Raw genomic sequence first — 15,500 nt, 5'->3', positions numbered from 1 at the left:
TTTCCTTGGACCTATGTTAGGTCTGCAAGGAAAAAAAAACAGCAAAAACACAGGCCCAATATTTACTCTTTTTGCCAACACCTGTGTTACAGGCTCTCACCTTCTGTAGAGCAAATCCGATTTTATGAACCAGTATGTTTATATGGAAACTGAAAGCAAGACCTGCCATTTAAAAATCATGGGACTTGCACTTATATGGAGCTTGTATAATAATGAAACTGATTACAAAGGAAATTTTTCCGATCTCAGATTCAAGGTCGTTTTCTACGGAGGATGGCTGACTTTAAAAAGGTCACCGAGACTCCAAATTCATAACACACCCAAGTTGGCTCTCAGAATGTCAACACCGAAAGACCCAAAGTGTCAACAAAGAAAGACCCAGGGTCATAGGTAACAAAGAATTCTTTAATTTAAGGAGCAGACCTGGGCGCTGTGAAGACCTGTGAGATGTGTAAGCAAGGCCTCCTGGTCGACCTGGATGATTTTAACCTGACCGACTTCTACCGGAAGCACCAGCAATCCCGGGTAAGAGGCACGCCCACCCGCTCTGCCTCCACAGGCTAATTCGGCCAGAGGTGCGAGGTGAGAAGGAGCTCTCTCCCCAGTGTGTGGAATACAAAAGGCCTGAGCATGGTGCGGAGCAGGGAGTTCATTTCGCTCACTTCTTTGAGGAGGGCTGTTACCACAATAAATTGGACCATCAGAGGCTTGCAAAGTCTGGATCACCCTGACGTGAGCTCCTGCTGCTGTCAGGGACAAAGGAAGCTGCAGTAGCTGACTAGACACACAGAAACAGGAAAAGTCAGGCAAGCTCTGAACCCAAATTTGCCGAAGTAATTCAACAGCAAAAGGACAGGAAAATAAAAAGAGTAGGGTCTTCGAGGAAATGGTCCTCTTTCTGTGTGTGTGTGTATATAGATATAGATATATATCAATCAGATAACTCCGCACCAATAGGGCTTAACCCAAGGGTAATAAACATGTAGTAAGCACCTACTGTGTATTTTTTAACACCCAGTGAGTTAACCCTTCCGGGGCATTCGGATTGCAATTCTAATACAGTGAGGGAGTTAGTTAACCTTGGGAGGGGAGGGGATTTCTGCCCAGGGTAACAGTTAATTACCCAGCTCTCAGGCAAACAACCTCTGTTTAGAGCCTCGCTGCACAATATGGAAGCCGCAAGCCACATGTGACTAAGGAACCGGCGGCTACTTCCAATTGAGATGTATTAAACACACACCGAACTTCAGACTCAGGGAAAAAGAGTGTAAAATATCACAAATACATTTATATGAATTATATGTTGAAATGATAACATTTGGGATATATTGGGGTTAAATAAAATAGAGGGTTAAAATTAATTTTACCAGTTTTTTTTTTTTTTTTTACTTCTTTAATGTGGCTACTTGAAATTTTCAGATTACATGTGTGGCTTGCATTCGTGGCTCACACTGTATTCTGGTCGGCTGGGAAGGCTCTAGAGGGGCTTTGCACATCATAAGCATCAATAAATATTAATCAAACAAAAATAGCCCACATTACTATTATAATTTAAGACTGACCTCCCCCACACTGTGATTAGAAGAGAAAGATTAATAATCACGACTGCAAAGCACATCATTTTAAAGCTATAAAATCATTGTTAACAACTAAAACGTCGCCCGTCAGAGGAGTCACTCTGGCTGTCAGGTCACTGGCCTGTATCCAGACCTTTTTCGGAAGTATCCCAGCTAAGTCAGAGTGGCGCGTGTGAGTCTGGGTAGTTCTGTAGTTACCTCTTTAAATCCGAAGGCCACTGCACAAAAGAGCGAAATATCACTAAGAATAGGAATTTGAACAGTGCAACTAATATGTTTGATACAATGGACGTAATGCCACATTGCAGAGAATGGGCATCAGGAAGAGGAAGGGAGGAAGGGAGGGAGGGAAAAAAGAATTTCCTGAGAAATAAACTCAGGGTTTTGAGTCCATCTATACATTTCGAGGGTCTTGAATCATTCAGTCATAACCCCCCCCTCCCCCGGCACTGAGAGCTGAGATCTGAGATGGGAAACAGAAGCAACTCACATTCTTGGACCTTGAGGAGGTTGGAGTCAAAACATTGAAAGAAACCAGGCCCTCCGAGGGCCGGAGGTCAGGGTGCCTGCTGGGTGTGGACTAGCTTCCATGTGGTCATCTCGAAGAACGGATTATTCCATTATTCCAGGAAACGGAGCCTGTCAGGCTTCCTGAGGACATGTCCAGACGAGGCTGGGAGACCCGGAGGACTGCCAGGATGGTCTGCAGACATCACAGACACGGGGCAGCCCGGGGTGCACCTCGTCCAGCAAAAAATGCCGCCCGGCCCAAGCATTTCCACATCGCCTCCCTCTGCCAAGCTGCCTCCCTGACACCACACTCTGCTGGTTTCCAGTGGCGTCTATAGCATCGGCTCGCTGACAGCAAAGGTTTCCGGTTACACTAAAATGTTTGCACTCATGAAGCCAGAGGCAGCCCATCCCCCCGAAAAACACAACAGCTTTGACTAAGACGGAACTGACGTCCTATTGCCTTCCCAAAAGTTGTTGTGTGACCTTGGGGAAATGGGTCTCAGTCCTCTCACCTCTAGTTAGTGGGAGGTGACAATTCCCACCTCTCAGGGTTGGACGTGGGGAAAGACCCCAGGAAGTAACCTAACAACCAGGATGTAACCTCACTCCAGGGAGAAAGCTAAGTGCAGCAGGACCAGACTAGAGCCCATCCCTAAATCCAGACAACCGGATACGGGGTCATACCCACATCCTGGGCCTCACTGCCTCCTACCAGCTGAGATGCCGGCTACACGCACATTCTACAAAGAACCGTGGAAGTAACTGCATCAGCCAGAGGCTGGGCAGGAAAGAGACGATGGCCCATTCACAAGGAGTGAGTAATGAGAGCTGAGGGACAAAATGTGGGCAGTGAAAGAAATCAATAAGAAGTGACCAAGCATCTGAGCCTGCAACGTGACTACCCCGAGGTCTGAAGTGACAAGGGCGGGGGCAGTTACCAGGATCAGGGAAGCTGTGGCCCCGGGATAGAGTCAACTCACAGTCTGTGACCTTCAGAGGAGGGGAACAGCCACTGCCACACCACCGCCCAGCAGAGAGCAAACAAGGGGGATGATTAGCCCAGCCTCTCTCCCCTCCCACCGCCTGCTCTGTCATGTCCTCCCTCGGGCCAAACCCAAGGGGAAGCCAGAGGACAAGGGGGCCGAGGCAGCACGTGGAGATTTGCCTCAAGGCCACAGACCAGAACGTGGAACATGGATCTGGTGAGGAAAATGGAAAATATCCAGCACTGAAAGTCCGCCCCTTGGTTGCGGAAAAGAGTTGAAATTAGTTTCAGGGAGAACTTGACAGGTCATCAAAGCCTTTTGAAAATACCCTTCATATCATCACAGGTAGGGACGAGATTGACAGGCCTACCCTGGTGGGAGATGATGGCCCTGGTTGGCACTGGTCTGCCCACGGAAAGCACTTGAGGGGTCACTCTTACAGCGGTTCTGACTGTGGACTTAACAGAGCCTGTTTGCTAAACGTCTGAGTTAAACTTGAGACGCTGAGGAAGCATGACTAGACGAGTTCAGGAACCCTCCGTGGATCAAGGCTGACGCAACTGCTGTGTCACACAGAGATTTAGAAGATGTGACACCACTTGGGCTCGGCCCCCGTTGGGGAGGCCTCTCTGTCTGGTGGTGGAGGTGATGTGCGCACCTTCAGGTGGGCCAGCCAGGCCCTTCCCTGACTCCCGCACCTTGGCTCCTCTGGGTCAGCCCTCAGAGCTGTTCTCTCCGGGAAAACAGGGCCCCCCACTGAGATGGAGCAGCCAGTGCCAAATGCAGACACAGGCAAAGACAGGGATGGAGCTGGAAGAAGCCTGGAACTGGCTTCAGCTCAGCCTGCCTCTCAGCTGCCCTCAACTCACTGACTAGCTAACTCACTAACTTATTTTCCCATGTATTTTCCCCAGGTAGAAAGTTTGCTTTTCTTTAATTGTAAAAATCAGAAACACACAAATACCTCCCCTAATTAAACTGAACATTTAGCTGCATGCTTTGATTGTTGTTGTTATTTGATTGCGATGCCCGGGCCCAGCCTCAGAGATTGTGATTCAGTTGGTCCGGGATGGGTCCAGGTACCAATTTTCTTGTAAAGTGTGGCAAAATACATACAACACAGAAGTTGAACTTTTAAAACACTTACCGAGTGCCTACCGTCTATGCCGGAGGCACCATGGTGCCACGACTAACACAGTCACTGCCTCCAAGGGGGTGGACAGTGCATGACTAGGACCTCAGTGCAGGAGAACCAGAACCTTCCAAGTGCCATCAATAGGGAGTGAGGGCAACTGTGGCCAAATGGAGAGTCCTCTCTCCAACTAGAGGTGTTTTTTCCCTTTCTCCTTGCCAGCCAGGGCCCATCTGCAAGCCAGAGTAAGCTTATTAGCTACCAACTCCCAACCCTGGTTTCTAGCAGTTCTCAAACATGGGCGGTGCCCAGACCGGCAGCATAAGCATCACTGGGGACTTGTCAGAAATGCTCGTTCTCGAGCCCCACACCCAGGCCCCCTCAATCAGGAACTGGGGGCGAGGGGACCTGGTGCCCAGCAGCTCGGTTTGAAAAGGCTCTCTCAGGGAGACTTCCGCCAAGATGGAGGCATAGGTGGAAACACTGTGCCTTCTCCCACAACCAAGTTTGAACACAACAAAGATTTGGAGAACTAGGACACACCCAAAGACCAGAAAACGGAATTATACGGAAGTCCGACAACTACGAACCATTCAACGGGGACGGTAAGAGAGGCGGAGCCAGCAGCGGAGCTGGGTCGGGCAGGACAGATTCCCCCAACCTAGGCGCGCAGGCAGCCCGGAACCAGTCGGGGTGTGGGGCAGACTGACCACGGTCGCACATTCGCGCACAGTGAGACGGACCACACGGGCCCCAGGGGGCGAACCCAGTGGTGGAGGGCTGATGGCGGTGGCACACTCGCGTGCAATGGAACGAAACGCGTGGGCCTGGCTGCGGTGACAGTGGGGGCCACGGCGGCAGGTGGCAGACGGGAAGCCATTGTCCCTCTTTGACCCCGCCCCCACATACAGCGTCACAACCCAGCGACTTAGTTGCCCTGTTCTAGTGAACACTTTAGGGCTCTGATCCTGCTACGGAACAGGCACGAACAGCCCAAAAGATGGTGCAAGAAGAACTCAAAGTCCCAGAGCCAATAACTCTAAGCGACCAAGAAATTGCCAGCCTCTCAGAAGCACAATTCACGACACTATTTATCAGGATGCTCACAGAACTGGTAGATTATAGCCACAAATTAGAGGAACATAGCCACAAATTAGAGGAACATATGAAGGCTAAACTAATTGAAATGAAGGGAGATGCACAGGAAACCAATAGTGATGGAAAGGAAATTGGGACTCAAACCAATGGAATGGACCAGAAGGAAGAACAAAACATCCCACCAGAAAGGAATGAAGAAATGAGAATTCAAAAAAATGAGGAGAGGCTTAGGAACCTCCAGGACATCTTTAAATGTTCCAACATCCGGATTATAGGGGTACCAGAAGGGGGAAAGAAACAGCCACAAGTGGAAAACGTATTTGAACAAATAATAAAGGAGAACTTCCCCAGTCTGGCAAAGGAAAAAGACTTCCAGGAAATCCAGGAAGCTCAGAGAGTGCCAAAGAAGTTGGACCCAAGAAGGAACACACCAAGGCACATCATAATTACATTAGCCAAGACCAAAATGAAGGAGAGAATCCTAGAAGCAGCAAGGGATAAGGGGACAGTCACCTACAAAGGAGTACCCATCAGACTGTCAGCGGATTTCTCAAAAGAGACCTCACAGGCAAGAAGGGGCTGGAAAGAAGTATTCCAAGTCATGAAATCCAAAGACCTACAGCCAAGATTGCTTTATCCAGCAAAACTTTCATTTAGAATGGAAGGACAGATAAAGTGCTTCTCAGATAAGGTCAAGTTCAAGGAGTTCATCATCACCAAGCCCTTATTATATGACATGCTAAAGGGACTTATATAAGAAAAAGAAGATGAAAAATACTAACAGTGAAAGGACAGCAAACACACAGTTATTAACAACCACACCTAAAACAAAAGCAAAGCAAGAGGACAGCTAGATCAGGAGTGGAACCATAGAATTGAAGAACACATGGAGGATGGGAGGGGGAGAAGGGGGGAGAAGGCACAGAAAATAGCATAGATGGTAGGTAGAAAATAGGGGGGAGGGCGAGAATAGTGGGGGAAATATAGAATCTAAAGAACTTGAGACACGTGGTTATAAACTAAGGAGGGGAGAATGGTGGGGGAGGGAGTATGCGGGTGGAGGGGAATGAAGGAGGGGAATAGAACAACTGTAATGGTATAATCAATAAAATATATTAAAAAAAAACACTCCCATGGCCAAACCAAGTAAAACTCTCCAATAAATGTATATATATAAAAAAAAAAGAAAAGGCTCTCTCAGTAATTCTGAAGCTCATTAACATGGAAGTTGCTAGAGTCAAAAGTCATGGCTGAGGCAGCCACTGTCTGGTCCAGAATTACACATTTTTCCTTTTTCTTTCATGTGTGTGTGTATTTATTGAGCCGACACCGGACTGGGCACTCAAAGCACAGGGGCAAACAAGGCACGTGTGGTCTTTGCCCCAAATCCCATCTTCATTCTTGGCTCTGGCAGGACACTTCTGTTTGGTGAAATACCATGTCCCCGGTATTTTCCCATAATGCTTTGGGGAAACAGGCAGAACAGCGGTGACTGCCCCCCATTTGCAAATGGAGAATCACTCTGGTTGTGTATTTAAAACTCTTCGCTCAAAGTCGTGGCGCTCGGTGGCCCTGGGCTGCAGTGCCTGTGACCGTGCGGGCCCACGGTGTGACGGAGGGGGCTCTGCCATCTGGGCCCCGAGGCTCAGCAGGGTCTCAGCGGGGCTCTGGCTGTCATTACTCCGATACGCAGGCCTGGCCTCGCGCCATCTCAACCACGGCGGATGTCCTTGGACACATGCAGTCCCCTAATCACCCTCACGCTTGGGAGCATCTCTTGAACATATTTGAAGATATTTGAACACATTTGATAAAACGTGCAGCCAGCCTGCCCGCTTCTTGGAGTGGATTAAATGGAGAATTGCCACTGGTAGCAAATCTCTTGGTCGAAATGAATATTAACAAAATGAAGGGGGAGGGGCAGGAGAGAAGAAAGAAACATCTGGCAGGAGCGCTGAGCACTTGCAAGCTCTCACCCACTGCTTCCCATGCCCCTCCCTTTCAAGTCTCCCTGCCCCCCTCCTTCCATCCATTACCCCCCACACACACATACACACACACCGAATGCGGGTACCAAAGCACAATGTGATTGGGTCAGAGGAGGGCTGGGTCAGGAGTAGCCCAATAAATAAGGTTCCAAAACCTCACTCAGCTCCGAACTCTCTCTGATAACCAATCCCTCCCACTTGTAGCTCTGCTAGGTAGAAAGGATGACTCCCAGAGGCTATGGAACGCCAGCTCAGATCAGCCAGCCCAGCCCTTTTGCGGAGCATCCCAAGCTGGGCAACCGGCCCCACAGAGGAGCCTGGCCAGCGAGACTGATGGCACCGTGTGACAGGTTCCCTCCCACAGGCCAGGGAAGAGACACGATCTGCTAGAAGTGACTTTTCAAATTATCTGCAGAAAACATTAGTGGATATTTTCCCATCTGCGTGTCTCCGGGCCTTACTGAGTCATAAAAAGTAAATGATTTCCCTGAATGCTTCGACAAACCTGATAGTTCCAAGCCAGTTTCTAGCTGATTGATTGGCCATTATGCATCAGAGTGTCTCTGAGCACAGACGGCTTACTGGCAAGGAGAGTGCGGGAGAGGGCGTGGCAGCTCTCAGGCAGCCACCGCTCGGAGAAAAGCACACAGAACAAGGCTGGATTTGTGTTGAAGAGCTAACAGGTAGGTTAGGAAGGCTTCCCAGAGGAGGTGGCTTGCCAGACAGACTGTAAAGGAGGCACCCACTCATGGGGAAGGTGGGAGGAGGCACTTAAAACAGAAAAAAAGTGAAAGCAAACAACTTTCTCTCTGCCTGCTCCAGACCCAGGTCTGAAGAACATAGAAAACATGACTAGGGTCTAAAAATAGGAGGCTAACTGCTAAGGCCAGTTGGAAAGCTTTTAAAGACAAGTGTAGGGCAGCGGAGGGGCCTTGAGCCAGTGACCTTGGGGCCAGCAGTCCCTGAGCCCCAGAGCTGGCCCTGATTCAGAAGGAAGAAGGCACCGATCCTCGCTGGACCTGAGCACCTCTCCTGGCAGCTGTTCTGTCCTGGAAGAGGCGTGTTCCACACCAGCTTCCTGAGCTGCCCTTGACAGAAAGGAAACAGGGAGACGGCCCCGTAGAGCACCTCTGGCTGCTGCAGGAGGAAGGAAAGGCGCTGAGGTGGTCACTGTCAAGACCAAGCTTCAGTTAAACTGGGAAAACCTTCACAGTTCAGACCTTTCCCAGGGGTGAGGCAAAGGGCCAGGCCCTCAGCTGGGGTTTCCCTGAGCCCCGTCTGGCTCATTCCCAAGGCCCCGCCCCCTGGGGATTTGGCAGGAGGACAGATGGGGCTTTAAAGTGGCAGAGGGGAGGAGTCACTGCTAATGCCACTAATTTATTGAAGGTCAACGAAGCACCCACAGGGTGAGGCCTTACAACACAGACCGCCAGCGTTGCTGAAGATGGAGGAGCTATGGTCAGCCAGGGGGCCAGGTCCTGAGAAAAATAAAACACAACCCACCCACCAAGAGAAGGCCAAACCGTTAAGTGTAAGATGCAGTGTACAAAATAACAACAAATGCCTGGGAGTCACGGAGTAAAGGAATGACTGGGACAGTTGTGAGGAAGGCTCCCACACGAAGGTGATGTGGGGACTGTGGTAAAAGAAGTGGGCACGGCCTGGCAGAAAGGTGGAGATGGGCATTTCAGTCGGAGGTACGAAAACACAGCGACGGGCCAGGCGAAGAAGAGCAGGAGCAAAGGCCCTGAGGTTCACGGCGCCACCTGAGACCCAGCTGCGCACACGATCTCTGGGGGTTAAAGGGTAATAGATCAGCCTGGATCGCGAGGGGAGAGGGGCTGAGCTTAGGTGGAACCATCATTAAGTCAGTTGTAAGAGGAGAAACATGAAGAACTAAGGCCTGGACCCTTTCTCTGGGCAAAAGAGGGATCTAGGAATAATGAAGGACCCCACCCACCATGGCACCTGAGTCCCAAACACTCCCACAGGAAGGTCCGCCTTCCTCAGACATGCACCTCCAGTGCTCAGAGGCCACAGCTACATACATGACACCCAAACGCCTCACTTCTCACTAGTGTGGCCCCACCTCCCCACCTCCCCAGCCCATGCCAACACTTCCTAAAAATCTAAAACAAACACCCTCCCCATATACTCCAGCCACGCCAGTGAGCAGAGAATTTGAACCACACTCTGCTCTCTTCATCCTTGTCTCTGCTGGCACTCAATGCCTCTGAAAGGCCCTTTATACCCTTCCTAACCACCCACCAAAGCGCCCCCATCCCATAAGGACCATCAGAGAAGGCTTGCCCCATGCCACACACAGCCTGGAGCGTGGGGCTCGTTCAGGGCGCACTCCACCAGGCAGTAAAGAATTCCCAGACGGCTGGTCTGGCCTCCACCCCAATCCACTCCTGCTCTGCTCTCCGGTCCCCAAGGGCCGTCTGGCCTTGGGACTTGGACTCTTGTCCCATTTGTTGTCACCTCTTGGTCACAATTTAAATCATGAATAGCTTATAGATGAAATTAAGAGCGTTCTTTTCCACACGTAGGTGCAAACTGAGCTGATGAACTCAGGCCTGTACCTGGTGCTTCTCCTCCACCTCTATGAGCAGAGGTTTGCAGAACTCATAAGACTCAACTACAGCCGGGCGGCGAGGGCGCGGGTAAGTCTGGCTCCGACACGGACCATCTAGCACCACCCCCCCGCCCCCACCGACCTTGTAGCATGGTTTATTAGATGTGCAATCTGTTGAGATCCTCACGGTCACTTGGTAGGACATGGGACTGTCATCATTAGGACTAAGATGTAGTGGCTGCTAAGTCTGTGCATAGTGGCCCTCTGGCTGAAAAGTAAGTGATAATCACCTAATTGCATACTAATAACATGAGCAGTAATTAAATGGTCATTAATGATCACATAGGCGCGTGGGTCTCTAGGAATATTTGCCCCCAAAACAGAGCCCAGCGATGCTGCTGGGGCTGGGTCTGCGTCACGGGTAGGCCTGCCCTCTGCCCAGGCATGGAGGGCCCGTGAGAAACAGGGCCCCCCCCAGATGGGAGAGCTGTGTATTTGGCTTTGGATCCCAGGGCACATTATTCCAGCATCTGTATTACAGGCCAAGAAATAAAGGTGCTGATGGTGTCACCGTTTGTCATTAGGGAAGTGACAAGGTACTCACCGGGAGTGATCATCTGTGGTTGCCCTTCATTTAACTGGAGAATCAGGGCTCTGGCTCCAGGAGGCTTCGTGATTGGAGGGAGAGGCTGGGTCTGTTATTAACTGCAGCCCAGCTTAGCCAAGTCACCCGAAGTGTGGGAGGTGGACAGGGCCACCTCTGCACCGTGTCGGTCATTGTCCAGTCAGAACTGAGCCCGGTGGGAATTCCCCCTTAGTTAAATGCTTCTCTGCGGCTGGGTCAGGACAGAGCCCCTGGCAGGCCATGACCTTAAGGTCATACCAGGGGCTGATACGATTTTAGTGTTTCAGGTTCCCAGGGTATCTGTTGAGGCTGGGAACTTGACTTCTGCTCCTGTCAGAAGGTCATGGCTGGCAAGCAAGCCAGGGAGGCTGGCAGCAAATAAGCCACCAAGGGTGCCACAAAGCAGTCTTAGTGATACGCTGCCACCCTTGCCCCTTTCTTTCTCTTCACTTTCTTCTCCTCCTCCTCAAGGAGCCAAGAGGCACCTGCAGGCACAGCGGTCAGTGGCCGGAGGTTGGAATTCAGCGATTCCAAGTGTCATTTATGCCGCAGACCTCGCTCGGCTGGAGGCTGTTGCGACCCCTTTGGAGTCATCCCAAACTAAAAGGCTGGGTCCAGCCCATTAGTCATAGGGATTCTACATTCGTCCCTACATCTTTTTTGGCTGCAATTTTCCCTCCAGACCCTAAGCTCTCAATTAAGAAAACAGGCTGGGTCTTTGCCAAGCTATCTCCTCAGGAATCTCACCCTCTTTTTGACCTGGGCCTGTCCTTCCTTTAACTCTTCCGTAGGTTTAATGGCGACATAAATTCCTCAGAGAAATACATTCGGAAAAGAAAAAAATAATAGAACAGGAAGCAGGAAATGATCCTTTGTTAACATTTCTGTGACCTCATTTTCATGATTCCACATCTTTTTAATGAACTTTTTATTGCACATTGAACTTCAAAGCACCCAGGGCTGATATAGGTTACAGATGGCGGCAACATCAGCCAGCGAATGCAGGCAACGCTGGCCCTCAAGACGGCAAAGCCAACCAGCAATACAGCCCAGTGGGTGAAAACCAAGACTCCAGAGCACGGGCTCTGGAGAACCCTCCGGTAAAACTGTCCTAGACAAGGAGTAAGGGACACCGGGAGCCAGCTGGGACCCAGGACAGAAGGACACAGAAAGGACGGGGTGCCATTCTCTCACCGCAGTTCCCATTTAATTTGAGAGACGCCAGAAGAGCTCTCGCCCACTCAATTGGCGAGCAGTCACTGCTACCAGTAACCAGTGCAGAGGTGCACAGATGGAAGTAGGAAGGCAATGGGCTTTCCTCAAATTCACACTTTTGGACTTGAGTCTCAGTATTTTCTTGTAGAAAATATTCAGAGCCTGTGGGTAACATTTAGCAAAAGAGAGGTGATACCTACCTACCAGCACTGGAAAACCCATTCACGATGGGTTTCTCAGTTGTGCCTCACGAAGGTGCCTGGGGGTGAATACCTGTCGATCATTCATTCACTCATTCACTCGTGCCCTGGCCCGTGTCCCGTGCTGAGATGGGGTCAGGGAGAGCGTTATGAGCTACTTGAAGGCAAAGCCCATGCTTCTCCTCCTCTCACACTACCGTGAGTTGTAACTGGCCACAAACCTCGTCCCAGACACTGTGGATGCCAGGAGCATTGACTGATTCCACATGGGCTAAATGACTGTCACGTAAAGTGGTGAGCTGTCTCATGGACAACATGGGCACGGAACCCTTATCTCTTTGACACCACCCCGCCCCCCCCCCCCTCCGAGTGCTCCAGTACCTGGGACATGCCCAGCCCAGTCCCAGCGCTTGGTAACGTTCTGATGCTCAGACAACGTATTAATGAGCCAGAACCTGCTTCTCCCAGGAAGCGGGGCTTGAGTTACATTTTGGAGAAAGCAACAGTACAAACTTGTGGACAGAAAGGCATTCTAGGTAAAGGAACACCCAAGTTCAAGGTATATTTATTTATTTAAAGATGTTCTGTGTGCCTACTATGCGCCAGGTTCTAAACTAGATTCCAGGAATACAAAGAGGATTAAGACATTCCTTGCCTCTAAGGCACTGAAGAGTCTAAAGAGAGAACAGACATGTAACAAGAGTATCAAAATGTACCCTGTGTTCTGATAGAAGACAAAGCCAGATCTGGAGGAACACGGAGCAAAGGTAGATGACGTGAGGAACCACCATTCTCGACAACTACCCCCCACCCCCACCGCCAACTCTTTTCCAGGACAGACTCTCCAGGCAGGGTCACCAAGCCAACATTTCCTAGGCCTCACTTTTAATCCGAATAGGTTGTCCTCTTTGCCATCAGTCTTCCCGCTGCTTTGAGAGCCTGGTGGCCAAGCTGCCCCATTATTGCTCTCGTCCGCTGACCAGCTGAGGAGGGGATGTTTGCACTGAATCTTGGAGATTCTAGCAGATGGACATGGGTGGGTGGGAAGGCAGAGGCCATTCCACGCAGAAAGAAATGCAAAGGCTCAGAGACCTGAAAAGACTTGCCTGTTTGGGAAAGTCAAGGAGTTGAGTGTGGCCGTGACCGGCAGGAAGTGAGCCTAGAGGCTGAGCAGGGAGCAGGATGTGCAGGATTTATGTACAGCTCCAGACGCCACTCAAGGGTTTCTAGCTGGGCTTGACAGGCCAGGCGGTTTGCGTTTTTGAGAGAGAACTGGAGCAGCCGTGAGGAGGGTGGACTGGAGGGGCACCCAGCCAGTCGGGTGGCTGTGGCAGTGGTGCAGAGACGGAGGCTCATGCAGGGACACTTGGGGAAGGGAAGGGTGGACTTGGTAGGCACAGGGGGAGGTGCGCGCGGGCTGAAGGAAGCCGTGACTGCTGTTCTCCTCAGGTGCCCACCATGAGAACACAGGACCCACCAGCCTCACTTGCCTTCCCCGTCATCTCTTACTTTCAGCACCCACATAGGCCCCTCCATTATTCAGGGCCTGCTCCCCCACAAAGTCCCCTGTCCTGGGTGTCCTCATAGCCCTAGGTCTTATCTCCACCATGCTCACCATCCCCCAGTGAAATGTACCTACACCCTGAACTTCTCTCCCTCCTGCCCAGGACAGCTCCTCTCTACCCCTAGGGGCCTAACTCACTAAACTATGGAAAACAATGGAGAGGATCCCAGTCAGCACAGGCAAAGGGCAGAGCAACCCCAGGCCCTCCCATCATTGGGTGTGGCCTTTGTCTCCCGCCCAGGTGTGCTGTGTTAACTCTGCACCTGTAGGAAAATGTTCACCTGTAAGGAACTAGTGGGGAGGGAAGGGGAGTATAACGGCTGGCCTGGGGGCCAGGTGAGGTTTGGAGGTAGCTTTCAAATCCCACCTATCCATTTGTGTGAGGCTGGGTGGACTTCTTGTAGGCCCTCCCCACTCAGGCTACTTCTACAAAACTGAAACTCCCACCTTAAAGGGCCAGCTCTACCCAAACTATGGGATGCCCACGCTTGGCCCACATCCACCAAGATGGCGTTTCCGGTGGAGGGAGAGAGCTGGTTCAGACAGATCTGATCACCTGGCCCAGAGCCTCGGGGCAGGATGAGGCTGGGTTAACAGAGTCCTGATGTATAATTTACCAGGTGACTGGGCTGCTCCTCTATGAGAAACTCCATCCTCCCCCTGCCCTCTTCCTGGCCTGTGGGTGAGAGGCGCTCCAGGGGCCAAAGCTGCCTCCACTCTGGGCAGCCAGTTGCCCGAGTAACAGTGTCTGGCACCCCTTATATTGTCCCCCAGCCTGTCACAAAACCCCTCTTCTCCTGGAGGAAGCGCCCCAGCCTTCCGTAAGAGCCCACATCCTCCCAGCCTGGCACAATGGGCTCCCACGGAGAACACAGTGTTTCTTATTGTGGCACAAAATGCCATAAAGTCAGAACAAAGAGGGAACCCAGAGCCTTGATGGGCCTGCTGCTTCCTGCCAGGCAGAGAATACAAGCGATTGTTTAAAAGCCAGTGGTGAGGCAAGTGGCCAATTAGCGGGGCCTTCACCCCCCCTGCCTGAAAATGTGACTCTGACCGTCAGAATGGGGTTTTCCTTTTCAGATCAATTGAAGAGAGGAAGCAAGTCTGCGCACAGTGACAAAATTAGAAACCCTGCCCTGGGAAAGGTGACCTGGGTTGTACTGCAGGGCTGTGTCCAGGACCTGGCTGAGCCCTGCAGGTGTCTGCCGCACGGCTGCCTCTCTTCCCTGCCCCTTTAAGCTGATGGTAAAAGGGATTCCTAGAACATCCCTGAGACTAGGGAATTATACAGATGTTCACAATTGCTTTGGAAAAACAACTCATTTTTCATTGTCTTCTTTCTCATAGTTGTCAAGAAATTTCCCACAACCCAGACCAGAAGAAAATGAAAGTAGGTTTGGGGGTCAGCCCTGCCATTCTGAGGGTGCTTGCTAATTTACTCTTTCTGTCACTGTGTTGAACCTAATACTGTGGAAGGAAGTAATGACCACCACCCAGAGGCAAAAATAACCCCACAAAGCTTGGGAAACCCTAGCTGCAGCCATCAGGAAGGCGAGTTCAAGTACACTGGATGCAGAGCAGATAAGAATTTTCATTCATCCTGAAAGCAAGGAAAAGGGCCAACAAAAGGGAAGATGGTATTGTCAGGCATAGGATGTCTGGCTGCAGGCTTTTTTGCTTTTCCCTTGCTGGGATGCTCCAGCCTCCAGTACCCAGGAGCCTCTGGGTTATCTTCCAAACCCTGGAAAGGGTTGTTCAGCCATTCCCGAAAGAGACCACATTCAATCACAGGCTGGTGGCTTTTGTTGGATTCCCTCACCATTTAGCCCGATCAAGTGGGTCTGCTGGATTCCTAAAAAAGGCCCCTCATAGGAGGCAAGCCTGTCTTCAAAGAGGCTCATGATCTCATGGGAAACCCAACTGAAGAGAATATAGTTAGTTAACGCAGTCAGACTCAGGGAGACCTTCTCCATCATCACGGAGGATCCACATTCGGTGGACTGAGGGCGGCTGTGAAGATTCCA

At 50.9% G+C, this 15,500-nt stretch overlaps 1 protein-coding gene across 1 annotated transcript in view; it reads left to right on the top strand.

Moving 5' to 3' along the window:
• MARCHF10 (membrane associated ring-CH-type finger 10) overlaps positions 1-15,500 on the top strand; it is an 82,522-nt gene that overhangs the window by 64,113 nt on the left and 2,909 nt on the right. Inside the window, exons 8-10 of the mRNA XM_037070235.1 lie at positions 416-525; positions 9,847-9,960; positions 14,824-14,866. Of these exons, the coding sequence (XP_036926130.1) occupies positions 416-525; positions 9,847-9,960; positions 14,824-14,866 (267 nt within the window). The remainder of the gene's footprint in view (positions 1-415; positions 526-9,846; positions 9,961-14,823; positions 14,867-15,500) is intronic.

This window comes from Sturnira hondurensis, unplaced genomic scaffold, assembly GCF_014824575.4.
Source record: "Sturnira hondurensis isolate 20B ecotype Veracruz unplaced genomic scaffold, ASM1482457v3 Scaffold0018728, whole genome shotgun sequence".
Classification (NCBI taxonomy): Eukaryota; Metazoa; Chordata; class Mammalia; order Chiroptera; family Phyllostomidae; genus Sturnira; species Sturnira hondurensis.
This window is presented reverse-complemented; position numbering and strand designations above follow the sequence as displayed.